Source organism: Amblyomma mixtum, chromosome 3 (assembly GCF_055824585.1).
Source record: "Amblyomma mixtum isolate Tamu chromosome 3, ASM5582458v1, whole genome shotgun sequence".
Taxonomy (NCBI): domain Eukaryota; kingdom Metazoa; phylum Arthropoda; class Arachnida; order Ixodida; family Ixodidae; genus Amblyomma; species Amblyomma mixtum.
This window is the reverse complement of record NC_143014.1, coordinates 40223853-40242210: the sequence shown is the minus strand read 5'-3', so window position 1 is coordinate 40242210 and position 18358 is coordinate 40223853. Positions and strand designations below refer to the sequence as shown.

The 18358-nt window shown below is 46.7% G+C and overlaps 2 protein-coding genes across 2 annotated transcripts; both read right to left on the bottom strand.

The window, feature by feature from the left end:
• Positions 1–9896: 9896 nt before the first annotated feature.
• Positions 9897–10899, bottom strand: LOC149349825 (uncharacterized). The gene is made up of 2 exons (XM_089576827.1): positions 10669–10899; positions 9897–10208 (listed from the first exon to the last, which is right to left on the bottom strand). Exons 1-2 carry the CDS (start codon positions 10888–10890, stop codon positions 10104–10106), a joined length of 327 nt encoding a protein of 108 aa, XP_089432953.1. The 5' UTR covers positions 10891–10899; the 3' UTR covers positions 9897–10103.
• A 3024-nt stretch (positions 10900–13923) lies between these two features.
• LOC149349824 (uncharacterized) lies at positions 13924–14711 on the bottom strand. Its single transcript, XM_089576826.1, has 2 exons — positions 14475–14711; positions 13924–14013 (listed from the first exon to the last, which is right to left on the bottom strand). Exons 1-2 carry the CDS (start codon positions 14694–14696, stop codon positions 13924–13926), a joined length of 312 nt encoding a protein of 103 aa, XP_089432952.1. The 5' UTR covers positions 14697–14711.
• Between the last annotated feature and the right edge of the window lie 3647 nt (positions 14712–18358).

Below are 18358 nucleotides of genomic sequence, written 5' to 3'. Positions count from 1 at the left end.
CCTCCGACTGACTAAATCCAGGTGCACTCAGGAACACATAAGTGGAGCAGAAGACAATTAGAAACCACAACCTCCGTGGTGAACAAACTTTAATGGCAAAGCACATATTGAAATCATCATATAAAAGTGAAAATATTTCTTTGGCTGTGTTAACAAGCTGACAGTTTTCGTACTCCAGCATGACAAGACTAATAACTGGAGATAAATGTGTTAAGAACTACTATTATTACATTTCTATTCTTTCGTTTGTGCCACATTCACGCCACTTCCAAGTGTGTGCTCGCTGCAAAATATCCTCGCGGCTAGGTCAAGGCGCTCTCCAGCTTCCCGTTGATGTGAGAGTTTTCGCACCTCTCCTACATCGCATCTTGTTCCTCCGCATCTGCTGTGGGCTGGAAAGAAGAAGGTAGGCAAATGTGAGCAGGACTTGTAATACTGCTTGCACAGATAAAAATGTCTTTACACCCCATCGTACACTGGCTGGTCCAGACCGCCACTGAATTAATCGAAAGCATGGAAGTGTTCCTTTTAGGGCATGATGAAAACACCATAGACGGTGACTGATATTGCAAGACGCCCTACGAACGCCTCGGCGAGAGCACAATCGAAAGCACACGTAGCATTGTGCGAAAGGAAAGATGTGTTGCAACCGTGAGCCGTGTAATCGCTAACTTCGTGTTCACCGATCCATGGCACTGGGTACTCATCATAATAATTGATTTCGCTCACTGTTGTCAGTTCTTGTTGCTGCTCGATTATAGCATCTTTTACATGCAAATGAGCATGAGCAACAGCTATAGCAATGCCATGCAACGCGTGCAGAAGGAGCTGGGGAGATGCTCGCATCACGTACCTCTTCAACACGGACGCTGGAAAATCCTCCGCCGCAGAGTTGTTCCAGTGCTCGAAGCATTCGAGGGCTTCGTTTAATTTTGGTCAGCATGGAGGCATTCGACGGGCTACAGGGGGCCTCGGCATTCTTGAAGAGAACCTCGCCTTGATGCTGTGATGGCGACCCAGCCAGGAGTCTCCGGGGAACTGCCGGCCGGTCCCTGTCTGGACAGGCTGCCGTCATTGTCGCCGTACTCAGAGACGCTAGCTGCCTCTCCTCGCGCACGCAGGTCGGTTGGTGCACAGACCCCTGCAGGGCCGCCAGTTTCGTAGATGACGTCAACGGTGACCTGGGATGCCTCTCTGAACTCGATGGATGGATTCTTCTTCTTCTTCTTCTTCTTCACCATATGAAAATGGCACATACCCACGCGGGGGGATTGGCCAAGGTACGGTGGCGAATGCCAAGGAGGTATGAGTGCGGGAAAAAAGCTAAGGAAAATAGTAGAATGTTTGAAATCAGAAAATATGTATGAATTGTTAGAAATGTTAATAATAAGCAAATTAGATACATCAGGAACCAAAATAAAATACGCTTTTGGACATTCAGTGGAATTTTATATGGATTTAACAGGGTAAGCGCCCAGTTGCAATGATGTAATCATGAAGGTAGCCGCAAATAGTGCTTAACGAGAATCCCGTGGCGCTCGCACCAAACGAGAGCAGAACTGGTAAAGACAAAGGGAGTCCTAACCTCGAAAGAGGGTCTTCCAAATACTGTTTTCTCTGAAATGCGAACCGCCGGCAAGAGAGGAGATAATGGTCAATTGTTTCAACTTCTCCGCATGTGTTACAAAGGTTACTCGTAGCGAACCCGCATCTGCATAAGTACAAGTTGAGGTGGGGGATTCTGTATCGCAGAAGCGTCATGGACACCTCACACCGCCTTGTCTTACATGATCGAACATTCCATGGGAACTTTAAATGTTTAAAGTCCACGGTATTCAGCAACGGATCACCCAAGCTGGCTGAGATATGTTGGAACCGCTGGAAACGGGAGGTCTCCAACAAAGTAAGGTGCGGTACGGGATATATTACAGGGGCAGTGAGAGCTGACTTCTCCTCTTCTTCTTCTTCTTCTACTTCACCATTAGAAAATGGCACATACCCACGCGGGGGGATTGGCCAAGGTATAGTGTACTAGAAAATGGGGTAGTGTGTTCAGGGAGGACTCGCGGCTGTCGCTGTTGATGTCGAAAGACACGAGATGGCGCCACCAGAGCATGGGCTGTCACTGCATGCACTCCTCCAGATACGCGGCGGTGCGTTCTATGCATCGCACCTAATATTTTTTGTCCTTTTAAAAGCCAACACTTCAATAACGTGCCCTGTAAATGTTTGTCGTTGTACATGCACGACAAATAAAATTAAATGCGATAAGACAAGTCGCACACGGAAGAAAAAAAAAAGAGCAGTGAATCAGACGGCCGCGAGACAGCCAAAATATCGGAAAAACAGCTCCGCTAATTTATTGTAACAACGTCATTGAATTGAAACAAAATTTTAGGAGAAAGAACACAATGAAGTCTGCAGATCATTGTTAAAACACTAATTTTTTTGCGGCCCCTGCACTCTTCCCGACTACCTCATATTTTCTTGTGCTAAGAGCGCTGCTCCAAATTCTTTTCCAATAGCTGCACTGTACACTGGCGCAGAGAACTTACAGCGGGGACTGCTGCCGAGGAAAGATTGAACACAAGGGTGATGAACAAACTGTTGTGCATACTGCAGCGAGCAGAATTAAGGCGCGACCTCGAAATCGTGACCAGTTCATGATCAGACGGCCGCGGTGGCATACTTATGAACATCGGCTGATTTTCGCATGCAGTTTTTTTTTTTTGCCCTGCATCTCGCGACTGGTTGATGCCCTTGACAAAAAAATGAAGTCGTGTAAGGACATAAAACTTAAACACTGCTGCTGTCAGTATGTCTGCATGCTCGCTGCAGCCTAAGATATAGTCGAAGTGCTTCTTTGGAAGCATCATCACGGCGACTACGCTGTTACTGCACAGCTCTTGTTTGCTGAAAAATGCAGTAAATATGCCGTCGAGTTTTTTCACTGCGACAAATAGGGCCTCAGATGGGTGCAGAAGCCTGCCTTTGTCCCAAAGCTTGGTGAACTCAGAATATCGTGCAGGTCCAGCCGTGGTAAGCAAAAGAAGGTGCCTGCACTCTGTGCAGTCATTCTGTTTTAGGAACTTTCGTGCCACATAGCCGGCCATGTAACATATGAGCCGATCATCACCTTTCTTTTCTACATATTCTTTATGATCGGATGGAAGCCTCTGTAGCATGCGGTCTGCCAAGTCTAGATTCCCTGCTTCGACGGCATTCTCCAACTGTGGCTTCTCGAGTGGAACCATCACAAGGTTCAAGAAGAGAGCTCATTTCGTCACCACGCTCTGCGTTGCCCGCGCTCACCGCTTTTGCGAGGTTATAAAACGACAAGCAGTTGACAACAATCAGGAACTGTGTTGGTGTCGGGCGATCATTTGAGCCACATGACTGCCTGATAATCCCAAAAAAATTCTCTAACGGATCCTGGCTCAGCCTCGCTGTCATCAGGTATTAGAAATTGTGTTTGCGTAGATGGTCCAGTAGAGCTAGCGTGCTTGATATGGTGACCCTAAGTCCATCTGCTGTCGAGGCACTCAGGAATCCGCCAACTCCATTTGCATGGCGTTCCCAGCACGACAGGAAATCCAGGAAATCCTTTAGGGTCTGCACACTCCTGGAACCTGGTCGGAGTGCTCTAGCTGGGAAGCGGGAAGTCATAATCCTGATGATAGAGTTGATCTTCCTGCAATAGCACAAAATCCAGAAGTGCTGAAGTCATCATGTCATATATAAAGTAGGGAAGCAAAACAGGGATTTGCTTCTTTTTAAACATGCACCATCATGAAATTAAAATACGCTCTAGGTGCATGAGGACTGAAGTTATGCTGCAGGGCGGAAAGGTTGCCTCTTGCTGCGGTATTTCCCACCAGCCGATGCACTTTATTATCATTTGCTAGTAATGTAAACGAATCGCAGTACTTGTATCAAGGAATTTTTCTTACCTGAAGAATTCAATAGTTGCCTCAATTTCGCCCCAAGATGCCTCTATCCGGTCCTTGTAAAAAAGAAGTCCGTTAATCACGCGGTCTCCAAACAGCTGAAAGGCAAAAGTCACCCGCATCTTCTCGAAACTGTTTGGTTGTAGGTGCACAGATGTGAGGCCTGGCATCGCCTTGAGGGTGGTATTGCTGGAGTCAATTTTGAATGCTTCTCTGATGGGCTGCATGGAAACTTCGAACAGTTATAATAACAATGTAAGGCATGCCTATTAGGCCCATTTTACACCACGAAGTGTTAACGCAACACATATCTTACAATAATTTTCCATTTAACCATGCACCGCGATTCACAAAAAGCCCTATAAAAGAAAACAAAATTAGCAGCACTTACCATGCCACGTGGAGTATTCAGTGGATGCTGTAGCAGTGTGTTCCTCACGCATTTAAGCAAGTGAGGAAAATCAGACAAAAAATAAAGCTGGCGGGATGAATCGACAGGGTGCTCAAGACTGCAAGTGATTTTTCCTGTCTTTACGCCAATTCCCAAAAGTCTCCACATCCGGCGATTTCACGAGGTGCCATCACACGTTATGAATTCAACAAGTAGACCACTTGCTTCAGCTAGGATAGTTGCTTCTATGAGCACTTTTGCAAGGATCTCTGCTTTTGCGTTCCCACTAGTGGCAAATGCAGCGATAATCTGAGTCCATTTTCCGGTGAATGGAACGAACATAATGACCATTCCATGGTCACAGGGAACATTCTCTCCTTCACTGCTGAATGAGCCCATATGAACAAATCCTTCAATGTGCCCCGTAGATGTCACATTCAGGTGCTCAGACAACTTTAGTTCATCTACCAGGAGGCCACCTCCTCTTTAAAAGTTACTGATGTGCCTTGTCTTCTTCTTTAGCTGCGATAGGACTTTGTGGCTGAAGCCGAACCCACTTTTGTAGAGTCTGAGATAACGTTTTAATGTACTTTTGCTAGGAAGAGATATAATTTTATGCTTGCGAATATGCTCATACAGCCTGGCACTTTTCATTTTCATTAATATGCATTCTAATATCCAGTCCTTCGAATAGGTGTTTCCTTTTGAATTTTTCTTCTTTGCTGCGGAGAAGCACTGCCTAACACATTCTTGCTGCTTAGGCGGCAAAGCACCAATTTGCGCTTCAAGAACTTCATCCGGTTTTGACGCATTTTCGGCTTGCATTTCCTTCAGATTCATCTGAACCTTGGCGTAGCGGCGTGATAGCCGTTTGTTTTTCAGTACTGCCAGACGCAGTCTGTGTGCAGCACTTTGGATATTCTTCTTGACGGTGCGCTTTAGCCTTGCTTGCCTCGTGATAAGCGTTTTCCTCATGTAGCGACATACGATTCACGGTCTTCCTGCGAAAAAGCAGTATAATAAATAAAATATATAAAAGAAAATTTTAATCACACACATGAGCATCATACAGTGCAAGCAGCTGTGGTACATACCTTCAGATGGCTCTTTCCCTGCGCAGTGCTTGCTGAAGTATGAGCCATCTCTGCTGATCACTTGAAGCTGAAGGCCTTTTGTAAGGTCAGATAGTAGCATTCTCGAAATTTCTAAAGCACCTTTACAAAGGCGGTAGGAGTCTACGTTCCGTACAATGCTCTCCGCTTCTTCGCAGCTCGAAATGCGCCCTGCTTCAATTCGACGCCCACAGAGATGCGCTGAATACGCGACGCCGGGCATACCGTCTTGGGAGAAAATTACCGCTCTCTCGTATAAAATGTCCTCATTTTCGCCCATTTTAAGTTTGCAGTAGACTATCTCTTTGTAGTTTGGAATCCGGTGGCAGCTCCAATAAGTTGAAGGGACACAAAGCTTGAGCAAGCCTTCTGTTGAAGCTGCCTCTGCAGTGGTAGCCACCTCGGGTTCGTGGCCAGCATGCACGTCCATGGACAAAGCTGTCTCGGTTGTCTCACCATCATCACAACTTGGTAATGTCTTCGCGGTAGTCGAATCAACCAGATTGATTTTGCGCTTCCTCGCAGGCCTTGGTTGGGACGCTTTCTTTGACAAGTAGCTCGGGGTATTGGGAAGCAACGTCGGCACGGCGTCCGGCGTCAACTCTGGCTTCCCGCGTGGTATGCGGACTTCTTCTCCGTTTATAACGTACACGTAATCTCTGAGAATGCACGATGGCTCGAAGTGCAGTTCACATACCGAGCACGTTTCATCCAGGGTCTTGTCTTTCCGGTGCAAATTCCGCTCCCAGACCTTCCTGCGCGCTTCACCTTTTGGAACAGCGAAAAGCGACGGCTGCTCACCCTTAGTCCAATGGTAGCCTGTTGTGCACCCAGGTGCAAAGCAGTGCCGTTGCCGCCGACGATTCGGCATTTCTTCACTGATAACTTTATGTGAGCCGCGTACCACGCAACCGCGTCAATGCACGCGTACGCGCCACCGACTAGCAGACGACAACGAAAAGCGCGCCTTTTCACGCCAGCCCATGCTACAGCAGCGCCGCCGCACGACTCCGGTTTCTTTCGACGCTCCCCGCGACACCATAGTGCATGGTGAGCGGCGGCGCCTGAACACACTACCCCATTTTCTAGTGCACTATAGCCAGGTACGGTGGTGAATGCCATTCCAGTCTTCCTCGTCATCGGGGGCCTCGCAACCAGACTTTTTCTTCTTCTTTATAATCGATGATTTGATTCCGAAATTGATTACACGATGCTATATGTATGCTATAATAATTGCTGAATCCTCCGAAACACTTACCTGGGCATACATATAGAAAATGTTTGTATTAAAACAAATAAAATAGCTTGTATCCTGTACCAAGTGCTAGACAAACATTACAGTATGCTGCCAAAGAACAAAACAGAAGTCAAATTCAAATTCAAATTTATTTTTTTAGCATCAACAATGATGTTACAGAACTCGTGATGCAACGGGGTGCTAGCAAAAAGCCTGTAACGGCTTGACAAAGGCTAGCACCCCGTTCACAAAGCAATACAGCAGGGGACAAAAAGTGATAGCGATATAAAGAAAAGCAATATATATATGGCGACGGCTTTACATAATCATAAAAACATGTTAAGTGATAGGGCTAACATTGCGGGTTCATAATTGTAAGTGTTAATGTCTTAATGTGTTAATGTAAAATGTCGAATTGCGAGACAATTTCACGCCATTTTTGTCAGTTATGCACACCTTTCTTGCTCTTTCTCTTGCAGTTGTTTTTTCTCATGTGCCCACCTCGTTTGACGAGGGACGAAGATATAGAAGGTGTAAGTGCTGGTAACTTACTGAAACATGTAATGTGCTGCGTCAGTTCTCTCTATATCTTTTTGCAACTTCTAGAACAGTATACGAGGCATGGGCACTTACAGAATATTTTAGTCAATACTTTGGCATTCATAGCGCAAATTGTCCTCGCGCTGTAAATTCATGTACTAGGCCGTTTGTGGATTTCCACGAAACCAGCTCTTGCCCAACGATGTCCCCGAACAGTTATCATCAACGGAATGAATTCACACTGTCGGTAGAAAAGGCCACCAAATGGTGAATACAGCCGCCGCGATGGCACAGTGTATATGGTGCTCGGCTGCTGATCCGAGAGACGTGGGTTTGATACCGGTTGCGGTGGTCACATTTCAAAGGAGGCGGAATGCCAGAGGCCCGTGTACTGTACGATGTCAGTGCAAGTAAAGAACACCAGCTGGTCGAAATTATCTTGAGCCGTCCCCTACGGCGTGCCTCAAAGCCTCAGTCGCTTCGGGACGTGAAACCCCATAAACAAATCCAAACATAAATTTTGCAAACTATTAGTTTGAGGATTGTGTGTACCCTTGAGGAGGTGCGAAAATAATCGAATCGCATCCTCAGAGCGCTCTGCTAAGGGGAATAAATATTTTCATATCTTTTTTGTTTGTTTGTTCACAAGTGGCAATCCCCTTTTTGTGTGGGGCGAAAGGGAGAAAATGCAGGAAGCTGCGTGTCGTTGACACTGCCGAACAATGGAGCGCTGATGCCCTATTCACAACTTTTTCTTGGGTGTATACTTGAAGACCAGTGTGTACCAAATCGAAACGAAACACCTCACGTTCCCTGAACCTCGCCATCGAGAACATGTTCATTGAACCGCATCCGACGCTCAACACGGAAGATGCACAGCCCCTTTGCAAAGTTCGGAATAAAACTCTCCGCATTCCACTTGTGGTCTGCTACACCGGATAATGGATCACAGTTCAAATTCTATGCCGTTTGGAGGTAAGCGACATGCGGACCTGTGCTCGCATCCCATCACTGTCTAATAGACGTCTTCTTTCTCCTTCCAAATTTCTTTTCCATTTGCACCACAACAGCTTACCTTCACTCGCGCTGGACAAATCATAAAAAATTGGAGGGGACACATAAGGTCCGCCTGAAAGGTACGACGCCATTCCGTTAATAGGTTAATACGTATATATGGAGAATTGGTCATTGTCGTCTAATGATTCATAGATGCCCGGTAGTCAGTCCTCTTACCCCTCCCGGCGCAGTGGTGCAGCGGTTAAGCGATGCGCCACTGCCATGCAATGGCAGGTACTGCCACCATGGGGTAAGAGGGGGGGGGGGGGGGGGGTTGTGCGAAAAAGGTTATTATTGCCGAGCAACCTCTCGCCATCAGTCATTAATTCAATCCACCTGCCACGGTGGGCACGATCCGGTTGGCAGGCTGCGATGGCGCCGCAAGGTCACGTGACCTAATTAAGTGGCCCACCTGCCACATCCGTGGGTAGCCTGAGTGGGCGACTTAGGCTCCTTCTCTGGGGATTTTTCATGGATTTTTCGCTCCCTGTCAACGCCGCCACCTTCTTCGCCGGTGTCCGTTGTCGGCGTCGGCGGCGCGGCGGCGTCGTTGAGAGGGAGTATTTTTCGCTCACGGTAAAGGACGTAGACATTTCTGCGACAGTGGATTCCTAACGCTGTTGCATTAAAAGTGTATCAGACCGTTAGCATCCGGCAGCGACACGCTCAACTATTAAATTTTTCGGCTGACCATTGAAGAGTGAAACAGGTTCCCGCATGAATATATCAGCCTGGGTGCACTTGAAGTGTTCAGAAAACTGAGTCTGCCCAGCCAGGGTGAAGCCCCTTAAATGTTCACAAAAGCTCCCGTTTGTTGCCTCTCGCAATTCATGAGCAGCGTAGTTTGAATAATCTTGCCTGCTTTAGCAATTTGTGCATCGCCCTTATTTACTTCCAGTTATCATTGTGACCGTCTCTGCACAGTACCTCGCGTTATCTAGCATTGTCTCCAGTTGCTTTCCAACTCCTGTGAGGCTGGAAATCAGGGTTACAGTATTGTCGAAATAAATAAATAAATAAATAAATAAATAAATAAATAAATAAATAAATAAATAAGGACCGATACAGTACTATTTTACTTGTGTAATGCTGCCATTACTCTCCCCCTTCCTCGTGAAGTGCTTGGCTTAACCCTGTCTCGGCATATGACCAACGGGCCTTAGCGGAGCAAGCGCATTCTTCTCAAGGTTCTACGCAGGCCCGTTATAATGACATTTCGGTTGCCCACAGAGCAGGGCACCCCGGTTACGGCTACTGCGGGTGGGTAGTGCAAGAACAACACGCGCGCACTCTAGGTTCTTCTTTGCAGAGTCTCACAGCAGAATGCTATCCCTCTCTGCGCCGAAGGAACGCCTTGGCGAACACCGAGGTAAAGCATTTCGTTTACTGTCCCGTGTTTTCGGAACCCGCGCATCGGGGCCTTAACGCGTCACACTGTCGTGATGCGCTGCGCTAAAGCACAGTTTTAGCACAGTTCAATGGGCTGCAGCGATTGACTTGCATGCTCCCAGAAAACCACATACTTTTCTTGCACGAAGGTTCCTCCGACTGACTAAATCCAGGCCCACTCAGCAACACGTAAGTGGGGCAGAAGACAATTAGAAACCGCACCCTCAGTGGTAAACAACCTTTAATTGCAAATCACATATTGGAATCATCATACAATAGTTATATTTCTTTGGCTGTGTTACCTAAGTACACAATTTCCGTACTGCTGCATAGGAAGGCTAATAATTGCAGATAAGTGTTCGAGGAACTGCTATTATCTTCCATTCACATGCCGCTTTCAAGTGTGTGCTCGCTGCAAAATCTGCTAGCGGCTAGGTCAAGGCGCTCTGCAGCTTCCCGTTGATGCGAGAGTTTTCGCACTCGACCTCTTCGCGCCTCTCCTTCATCGCAGCTTGTTCCTCCGCATCTGCTGTGGGCTGGAAAGAAGAAGGTAGGAAAATATCAGCCGGACATGTAATACTGCTTGCATCTTTAAAAATGTCTTTACGCCCCTTCGTACACTGGATGGTCCAGACCGCCGCTGAATAAATCGAAAGCATGAAAAGTGTTCTTTTTAGGGTATGATGAAAACGCCGTACAAGGTGATAGGTATTGGAAGACGCCTTACAAATGTCTCGTCGAGAGCAAAATCGAAAGCATATGTAGCATTGTGCGAAAGGAAGGCTCTGCTGCAACTGTGAGCAATGTAATCACTAACTTCGTGTTCACACGCATCCGCAGCACTGGGTACACTTCATAATATTTAGTTTCGCTCAATGTTGTCAATTCTTGTTGCTGTTCGATTATAGCATCTTTTGCGAATGAGCATGAGCAACTGCTGTGGCATAGCCATGCAACGCGTGCAGAAGGAGCTGGGAAGATGCTCGCATCACGTACCTCTTCAACACGGACGCTGGAAAATTCTCCGCCGCAGAGTTGTTCCAGAGCTCGCAGCATTCGAGGGCTTCGTTTACTTTTGGTCGGCATGGAGGCATTCGACGGGCTACAGGGGGCCTCGGCATTCCTGAAGAGAACCTCGCCTTGATGCTGTGATGGCGACGCAGCCAGGAGTCTCCGGGGTACCGCCGGCCGGTCCCTGTCTGGACAGGCTGCTGTCATTGTCGCCGTTCTCCGAGACGCCAGCTGCCTCTCCTCACGCACGGAGTTCGGCTGGTGCACAGACCCCTGCAGGGCCGCCAGGTTTGTCGATGGCTTCAACGGTGACCTGGGACGCCTCTCGGAACTCGATGGGTTCTCTGTCTTCTTCTTCTCCCTCAGTAAAAATGGGACATACCCACGCGGGGGCTTAGCCAACGTACGTTGGTGAATGCCAAGTAAAGATATAATAATTCTTCAAAATTTTAATTTAAGTAAACAAATTTGAAGTGCCCAGAATAGAATAGAATGCACTTTTTGGACATTCGGCAGAAGTTTATGTATAGTTAACAACGTAACCGACCAGTTGCGATACGACCACTTGCGATACGATTTTTACGAAGAAAGCTAAAAACTGCCCCAGCACACATGAAAAATTGGCTTACGAAGCTTGTGTGCGCTCTTTACTTGAATATGCTTCGGTCGTGTGGGGCCCGTACACGAAAAAGGACATCATGGTCCTTGAAAAAGCCAGTAGGAAAGCGGTTAGGTTTATATAGGGAAAATACGGTAAGGAAGACTCTCCGTCGCAGTTAATGATCTCAAATAACATTTCTACACTAGAAATCCGCAGTAAGATTAATAGATTGGTATTCTTGTTTAATAGTTTAACAGGAAAAAATAAACTCAAGCTTCCGGAGTGCACTCAGCGTCCTATAGTGAGAAGGACTCGGAGCGTTCATGAGCATTCACTTACTCCCCTTTTCGCGAAAACTTAACTTTAACTACAGTTTTTCCCTAGAACAGTGCAAGATTGGAATTCATTCCTGGCATCTGTTTTTCCTCGTAAAATTTTTCTGATGCGTTAAATCGTCTACTTACCTGCTAATATTGTTTGCATGGATGTTTTGTGTCCGTGTGCTGCTAATATTGTATAATTTTATTCCTTTGGTTATGTAACAATGTAAATTCACTCCTGCTTGGGCCAGGAAGTGGCCTACAGTATTCTGAAATAAAAAAAATAAATGTAATCATGAAGGTAGCCGCAAAATAGAATCCCTTGGCGCTCACACCGAATGAGAGAAGAACTGGTAGAGACACAGGGAGTCCTAACCTCGAAAGAGGGACATCCAAATATTGCTTTCTCTGAAATGCGTACCACCGGCAAGAGGAGAGAAAATGTTCTATTCTTGCAACTTCTCCACATGAGTCACGAATGCTTGTCGTAGCGAACCCGCATCTGCATAAGTACAAATTTAGGTGGGGAATTCTGCATCGCAGAAGCGTGATTGACACCTCACACAGCCTTGATTTACACGACCGGACATTCCAAGGGTACTTTAAGGACTGAAAATGCGCAGTATTCTATATAAAGCACAGTGTTTGAAGCTGATTTTCGGAGCCCAAGGTAGTCCCGTACGACAACCATTCCAGTAAGGCTAAGGGCTGCAGCTTCTAGTTTGTGCTACCAGAGAACAGGACGCAACCGAACTCCAGAATCGGTCTCACAGAAGCCTTATAGAGAAACAGTAAAGTGTCGCGACGCATGCCAAAGCTTATTGCCAACTCGTGTCAGCTGGCCCAGAGCACTTTCCCCTTTAATAAAATCATGCTTAACAGGGTGGAGCAAGTCCAAACATGGAGCGTAAGTAACACCTAGGTATTTAATCAACTCCAATGGCGGAATTGGGGTGGAGTGGTAGACTAGCGAGATGTACAAAGGGGTGTCTGTCGGAAATACCAGCACGCCACACTTACTGACATTAATTGATAAATTAATTTGGTGCTACCAGTCTTCAAGAGCATTCAGGTATGACAGCAAAAATTGGTAAAAAGTATGAATATTCTTTGCTGAGGCGAAAAAAGCTTTATCGTCTGCGTATGCAAAAACTGTAATGTTAGGATGAATGGCGATGTCCTAAATCAATATGTTAAAAAGCAGCGCTGACAGAACAGATCCTTGCGGCACACCTCTTGATTGAACATAGGTATTAGAACAGAAAGATTCGTCTGTGCAAAAGAAAAATCTGTCCTTTAAATATTCACAAACCCAGACATAAATGTAGTGCGGTGGGTGTAGCTGAACAAGTTTGGTAAGGAGGACCGTAAGTATGCTCAACGCTGTCATTGGCCTTAGTAACATCAAGTGTCACCAAGACCGAAACTTTCTTTTCAACTCCTGTGAGCCCGAAAATCAGGCTTACAGTAATGTCAAATCAAAATAAATAAATAAATAACTAAATAAATAAATAAATAAGTATTCAGGACGGATACAGTACTATTATGCTTGTGTAACGCTGCAATTACCCTTCCGCTTCCTCGTGTAGTGCTTGGCTTCACCCTGTCTCGGCAAATGACCAACGGGCCTTAGTGGAGCAAGCGCATTCTTCAAAAGGTTCTACGCAGGCCCGTTATATTGACATTTCGGGTGCCCTCAGAGCAGGGCACTCCGCTTAAGGCGATAGTGGGTGGATACTGCAAGAACAACACGCGTGCACACTAGGTTCTTCTTTGCAGCGTCTCACAATGGAGTGCTACCTCTCTCTGCGCCGAAGGGACGCCTTGGCGAACACCGAGGTAAAGTATTTCGTTTACTGTTTCGTGTTTTCGGAACCCGCGCATCGGGGACTTAACGCGTCACACTGTCGGTATGCGCTGCGCTAAAGCACAGTTTTAGCACAGTTCAATGGACTGCAGCGATTCACTTGCATGCACCCCGAAAACCACATAGACTTGTCTTCCCCCAAGATTCCTCCGACTGACTACATCTAGGTGCACTCAGGAACATATACCTAAGTGGAGCAGAAGACAATTAGAAACCAACACCTCCGTGGTGAACAAACTTTAATGGCAAAGCACATATTGCAGTCATCATATAAAAGTGAAAATATTTCTTTGGCTGTGTTAACAAGCTGACAGTTTTCGTACTCCAGCATGGCAAGACTAATAACTGCAGATAAATGTTCCAAGAACTACTATTATTACAATTCTATTCTTTTGTTTCTGCCACATTCACGCCGCTTCCAAGTGTGTGCTCGCTGCAAAAGGTGTTCGCGGCTACGTCAAGGCGCTCTCCAGCTTCCCGTTGATGTGAGAGTTTTCGCACCTCTCCTTCGTCGCAGCTTGTTCCTCCGCATCTGCTGTGGGCTGGAATGAAGAAGGTAGACAGATATGAGCTTTACATGTAATGCTGCTTGCACTGATAAAAATGTCTTTACACCCCTTCGTACACTGGCTGGTCCAGACCGCCACTGAATTAATCGAAAGCATGGAAGTGTTCTTTTCAGGGCATGATGAAAACACCGTAGATGGTGACTGATATTGCAAGACGCCTTACGAATGTCTCTGCCAGAGCACAATCGAATGCACACATAGCATTGTGCGAAAGGAAAGATCTGTTGCAACTGTGAGCTGTGTAATTGCTAACTTCGTGTTCACCCATACATGGCACTGGGTACTCACCATAATAATTAGTTTCGCTCAATGTTCTCAGTTCTTGTTGCTGCTCGATTACAGCATCTTTTACATGCAAATGAGCATGAGCAACAGCTGTGGCAAAGCCATGCAACGCGTGCAGAAGGAGCTGGGGAGATGCTAGCATCACGTACCTCTTCAACACGGACGCTGGAAAATCCTCCACAGAAGAGTTGTTCCAGAGCTCGCAGGATACGAAGGCTTCGTCTAGCTTTGGTCGGCATGGAGGCATTCGACGGGCTACAGGGGGCCTCGGCAATTCTGAAGAGAACCTCGCCTTGATGCTGTGGTGGGGACACAGCCAAGAGTCTCTGGGAAACCGCCGGCCGGTCCCTGTCTGAAGAGGCTGCCGTCATTGTCGCCAGACTCAGAGACGCTAGCTGCCTCTCCTCACGCACGGAGTTCGGCTGGTGCACAGACCCCTGCAGGGCCGCCAGTTTCCTAGATGACGTCAACGATGACCTGGGATGCCTCTCTGAACTCGATGGATGGCTTCTCCTGCATTCCAGTCTTCCTCGTCATCGGGGGCCTCGTAACCAGACTTTTTCTTCTTCTTTATAATCGATGATTTGATTCCGAAATTGATTACAGTATGCTATATGTGTGGTATAGTAATCGCTGCATCCTCCGAAACACTTACCTCGACATGTATATAGAAAATGTTTGTATTAAAACAAATAAAATAGCTGGTATCTTGTACAAAGTGCTAGACAAACATTACAGTATGCTGTCAAAGAACAAAACAGAAGTAAAATGTCGAATTGTGAGACCATTTTACGCTATCTTTATCAGTTATGCGCACCTTTCTTGCGCTTTATCTTGCAGTTGTTTTTTCTCATGTGCCCACCTCGTTTGACGAGGGACGAAGATATAGATGGTGCAAGTGTTGGTAACTTACTGAAACATGTAATGTGCTGAATCAGTTCTCTCTATATCTTTTTGCAACTTCTAGAACAGTGTACGAAGCATGGGCGCTTACATCAGATTTTAGTCAGTACTTCTGCATACTTAGCACAAATGGTCCTTGCGCTGTAAATTCATGTACTAGGTCGTTTGTGGATTTCCACGAAACCAGCTCTTGCCCAACGATGACCCCGTACAGTTATCATCAACGGAATGAATTCACACTGTCGGTAGAAAAGGCCACCAAATGGTGAATACAGCCGCCGCGGTGGCGCAGTGTATATGGTGCTCGGCTGCTGATCCGAGAGACTTGGATTTGATACCGGTTGCGATGGTCACATTTAAAAGGAGGCGGAGTTCTAGAGGCCCGTGTACTATGCGAGGTCAGTGCATGTAAAGAACACCAACTGGTCGAAATTATCCTGAGCCGTCCGGTACGGCGTACCTCAAAGCCGGAGTCGCTTCGGGACGTGAAAGCCCATAAACAAGTCCAAACATAAATTTTGAAAATTATTAGTTTAAGACTGTGTTTGAGTATTGTGTGTACCCTTGAGGAGGTGCGAAAATATTCGAATCGCATTCTCAGAGTGCTCTGCTAAATGGAATAAATATTTCCATGTCTTTTTTGTTTGTTTGTTCACAAGTGGCAATCTCCCTTTTTGTGTGGGTGGGAAAGAGAAAAAATCAAGGAAGCTGCGTACCGTTGAGACTGCCAAACCATGGAGTGCTGATGCCCTATTCACAACTTTTTCTTGGGCGTATACTTGAATACCAGTGTGTACCAAAACGAAACGAAACACCTCAGGTTGCCTGAACCTCGCCATCGCGAGCATGCTCCTTCAACCGCATCCGACGCTCAACACGGAACAGGCACAGACCCTTCGCAAAGTTCGGTCAAAAACTCTCGTAATTCCACTAGTGCTCTCCTACACCGGATAATGGGTTACAGTTCAAATTCTATGCCGTTTGGAGGTAAGCGACATGCGGATCTGTGCTCGCATCCCATCACTGTCTGATAGACGTCTTCTTTCTCCTTCCAAATTTCTTTTCCATTTGCACCACAACAGCTTACCATCACTCGCGCTGGACAAATCATAAAAAATTGGAGAGGACACTTAAGGTCGGCCTGAAAGGTATGACGCCATTACTGTAATAGGTTAATACGCATATATGGAGAATTGGTCATTGTCAACTTCTCATTCATAGAAGCCTGGGTGTGCTCTTACCACTCCTGGCACGGTGATGCAGCGGTTAAGCGATGCGCCACTGCCGTGTGATGACAGGTGCTGACACCAGGGGGGGCTTGTGCGAAAAAGGTTACTACTGCCGAGCAATATCTCCATCAATCAATAATTTAATTGCCAACTTCTAAGGTGGGCAGTTTGCTCACGATCCGGTGGGCAGGCTGCGATGACGCCGCAAGGTCACGTGACCTAATTAGGTGGCCGACTTGCCACTCCGTGCGTAACCTAGGTGGGCGCCTTAGGCTCCTTCTCTGGGGATTTTTCATGGATTTTTCGCTCGCGGTCAACGCCGCCACCTTCTTCGTCGGTGTCCGTTGTCGGCGTCGGCGGCGCGGCGGCGTCGTTGACAGGGAGTATTCTTCGCTCACGGTAAAGGACGTCGACTTTTCTGCGACACTGGATTTTTAACGCTATCGCATTAAAAGCCTATCAGACAGTTTGCATGCGGCTGCGAATAGCTCAAATACTTTTTTTTTTCGGTCGACCATTGAATAGTGAAACAGGTTTCCGCATGAATGCATGCGAGTGGGCGAACTTGAAATGTTCAGAAAATTTAGATTCTGCCCAACCCGTGTGAAGCCCCTTAAATGTTCACGAAACCTCTATTTTGTTGCCGGTAGTAATTTATGAGCAGCATAGCTTGCTTAGTATTGCCTGTTTTAGAAATTTGTGTATCGCCCGTATTTTGTTCGTTATCACTGTGACTGTTTCTGCACTGCACCTCGCGTTATCTAGAATTGTCTCCAATTTCTTTCGAACTCCCGTGAACCCGGAAATCAGGCTTACAGAATTGCCGAATAAAATAAATAAACTATCAGGACGGATAAAGAACTACTATTATACTTGTGTAATGCTGCCGTTGACCTCCCCCTTCCTCGTGGAGTGCTTGGTTTCCCCCTGTCTCGAGAGATGACCAACGAGCCTTAGCGGAGCAAGCGCATTCTTCTAAAGGTTCCACGCAGGCCCGTTATAATGACATTGCGGTTGCCCTCAGAGCAGTGCACCCCGCGTTTGGGGATAGCTTGTAGATACTGCAAGAAGAACACGCCTCCAGCTTAGGTTCTTCTCTAGGCTGCTCTCCTTCAGAGCTGATGTGCCTCACCGCGGAGTTCTACCCCTCTCTGCGCCGAAGGGACGCCTTGGAGAACACCGAGGTGACGTACTTTGTTTACTGTCCTGAGATTCTGGGCCCTGCGCATTGGGGTCTTATTGCGTCAGCGTCATACTGTCTTGATGCGCTGCGCTACACCTAAATTTTAGCGCAGTTCAATCCGCTGCACCGATTCACTTGCATGCTCCCCGAAAACCATATAAACTTGTCTTCCACGAAGATTCCCCCGATTGACTAAATCCAGGTGCACACAAACACATAAGTTGGGCAAAAGACAATTAGAAACCGCAACCTCTGTGGTAAACAAATTTTAATGGCAAACCGCATATTGCAATCATCATACAAAAGTCAAATAATTTCATTGGCTGTGCTAGCTAAGCTAACAGTTTTCGTAGTGTAATATATCAAGGCTAATAACTGCAGATAAATGTTCCAAGGACTGCTGTTATTAAATTTCTATTCCTTTCATTTCTTCCATATTTACGCCGCTTTAAAGTGTGTGCTCGCTGCGAAATCTCCTCGCGGCTAGGTCAAGGCGCTCTCCAGCTTCCCGTTGATGCGAGAGTTTTCGCACTCGAACTCTTCGCACCTCTCCTTCGTCGCAGCTTGTTCCTCCGCATCTGCTGTGGGCTGTAAAGAGGAAGGTAGGAAAATGTGAGCAGGAGATGTAATACTGCTTGCATCGTTAAAAATGCCTTTACACCCCTTCGTACACGGGCTGGTCCAGACCGCCACAGAATAAATCAAAAGCATGGAAAGT

Excerpts from the sequence above, each read along its gene's own strand:
- LOC149349825 (XM_089576827.1), bottom strand. The coding sequence starts at position 10,890 with ATGACAGCAGCCTGTCCAGACAGGGACCGGCCGGCGGTACCCCGGAGA. Across the intron at positions 10,209-10,668 it reads CCAGCGTCCGTGTTGAAGAG|CCCACAGCAGATGCGGAGGA; the intron begins GTACGTGATGCG and ends TCTTCTTTCCAG.
- LOC149349824 (XM_089576826.1), bottom strand. The coding sequence starts at position 14,696 with ATGACGGCAGCCTCTTCAGACAGGGACCGGCCGGCGGTTTCCCAGAGA. Across the intron at positions 14,014-14,474 it reads CCAGCGTCCGTGTTGAAGAG|CCCACAGCAGATGCGGAGGA; the intron begins GTACGTGATGCT and ends TCTTCATTCCAG.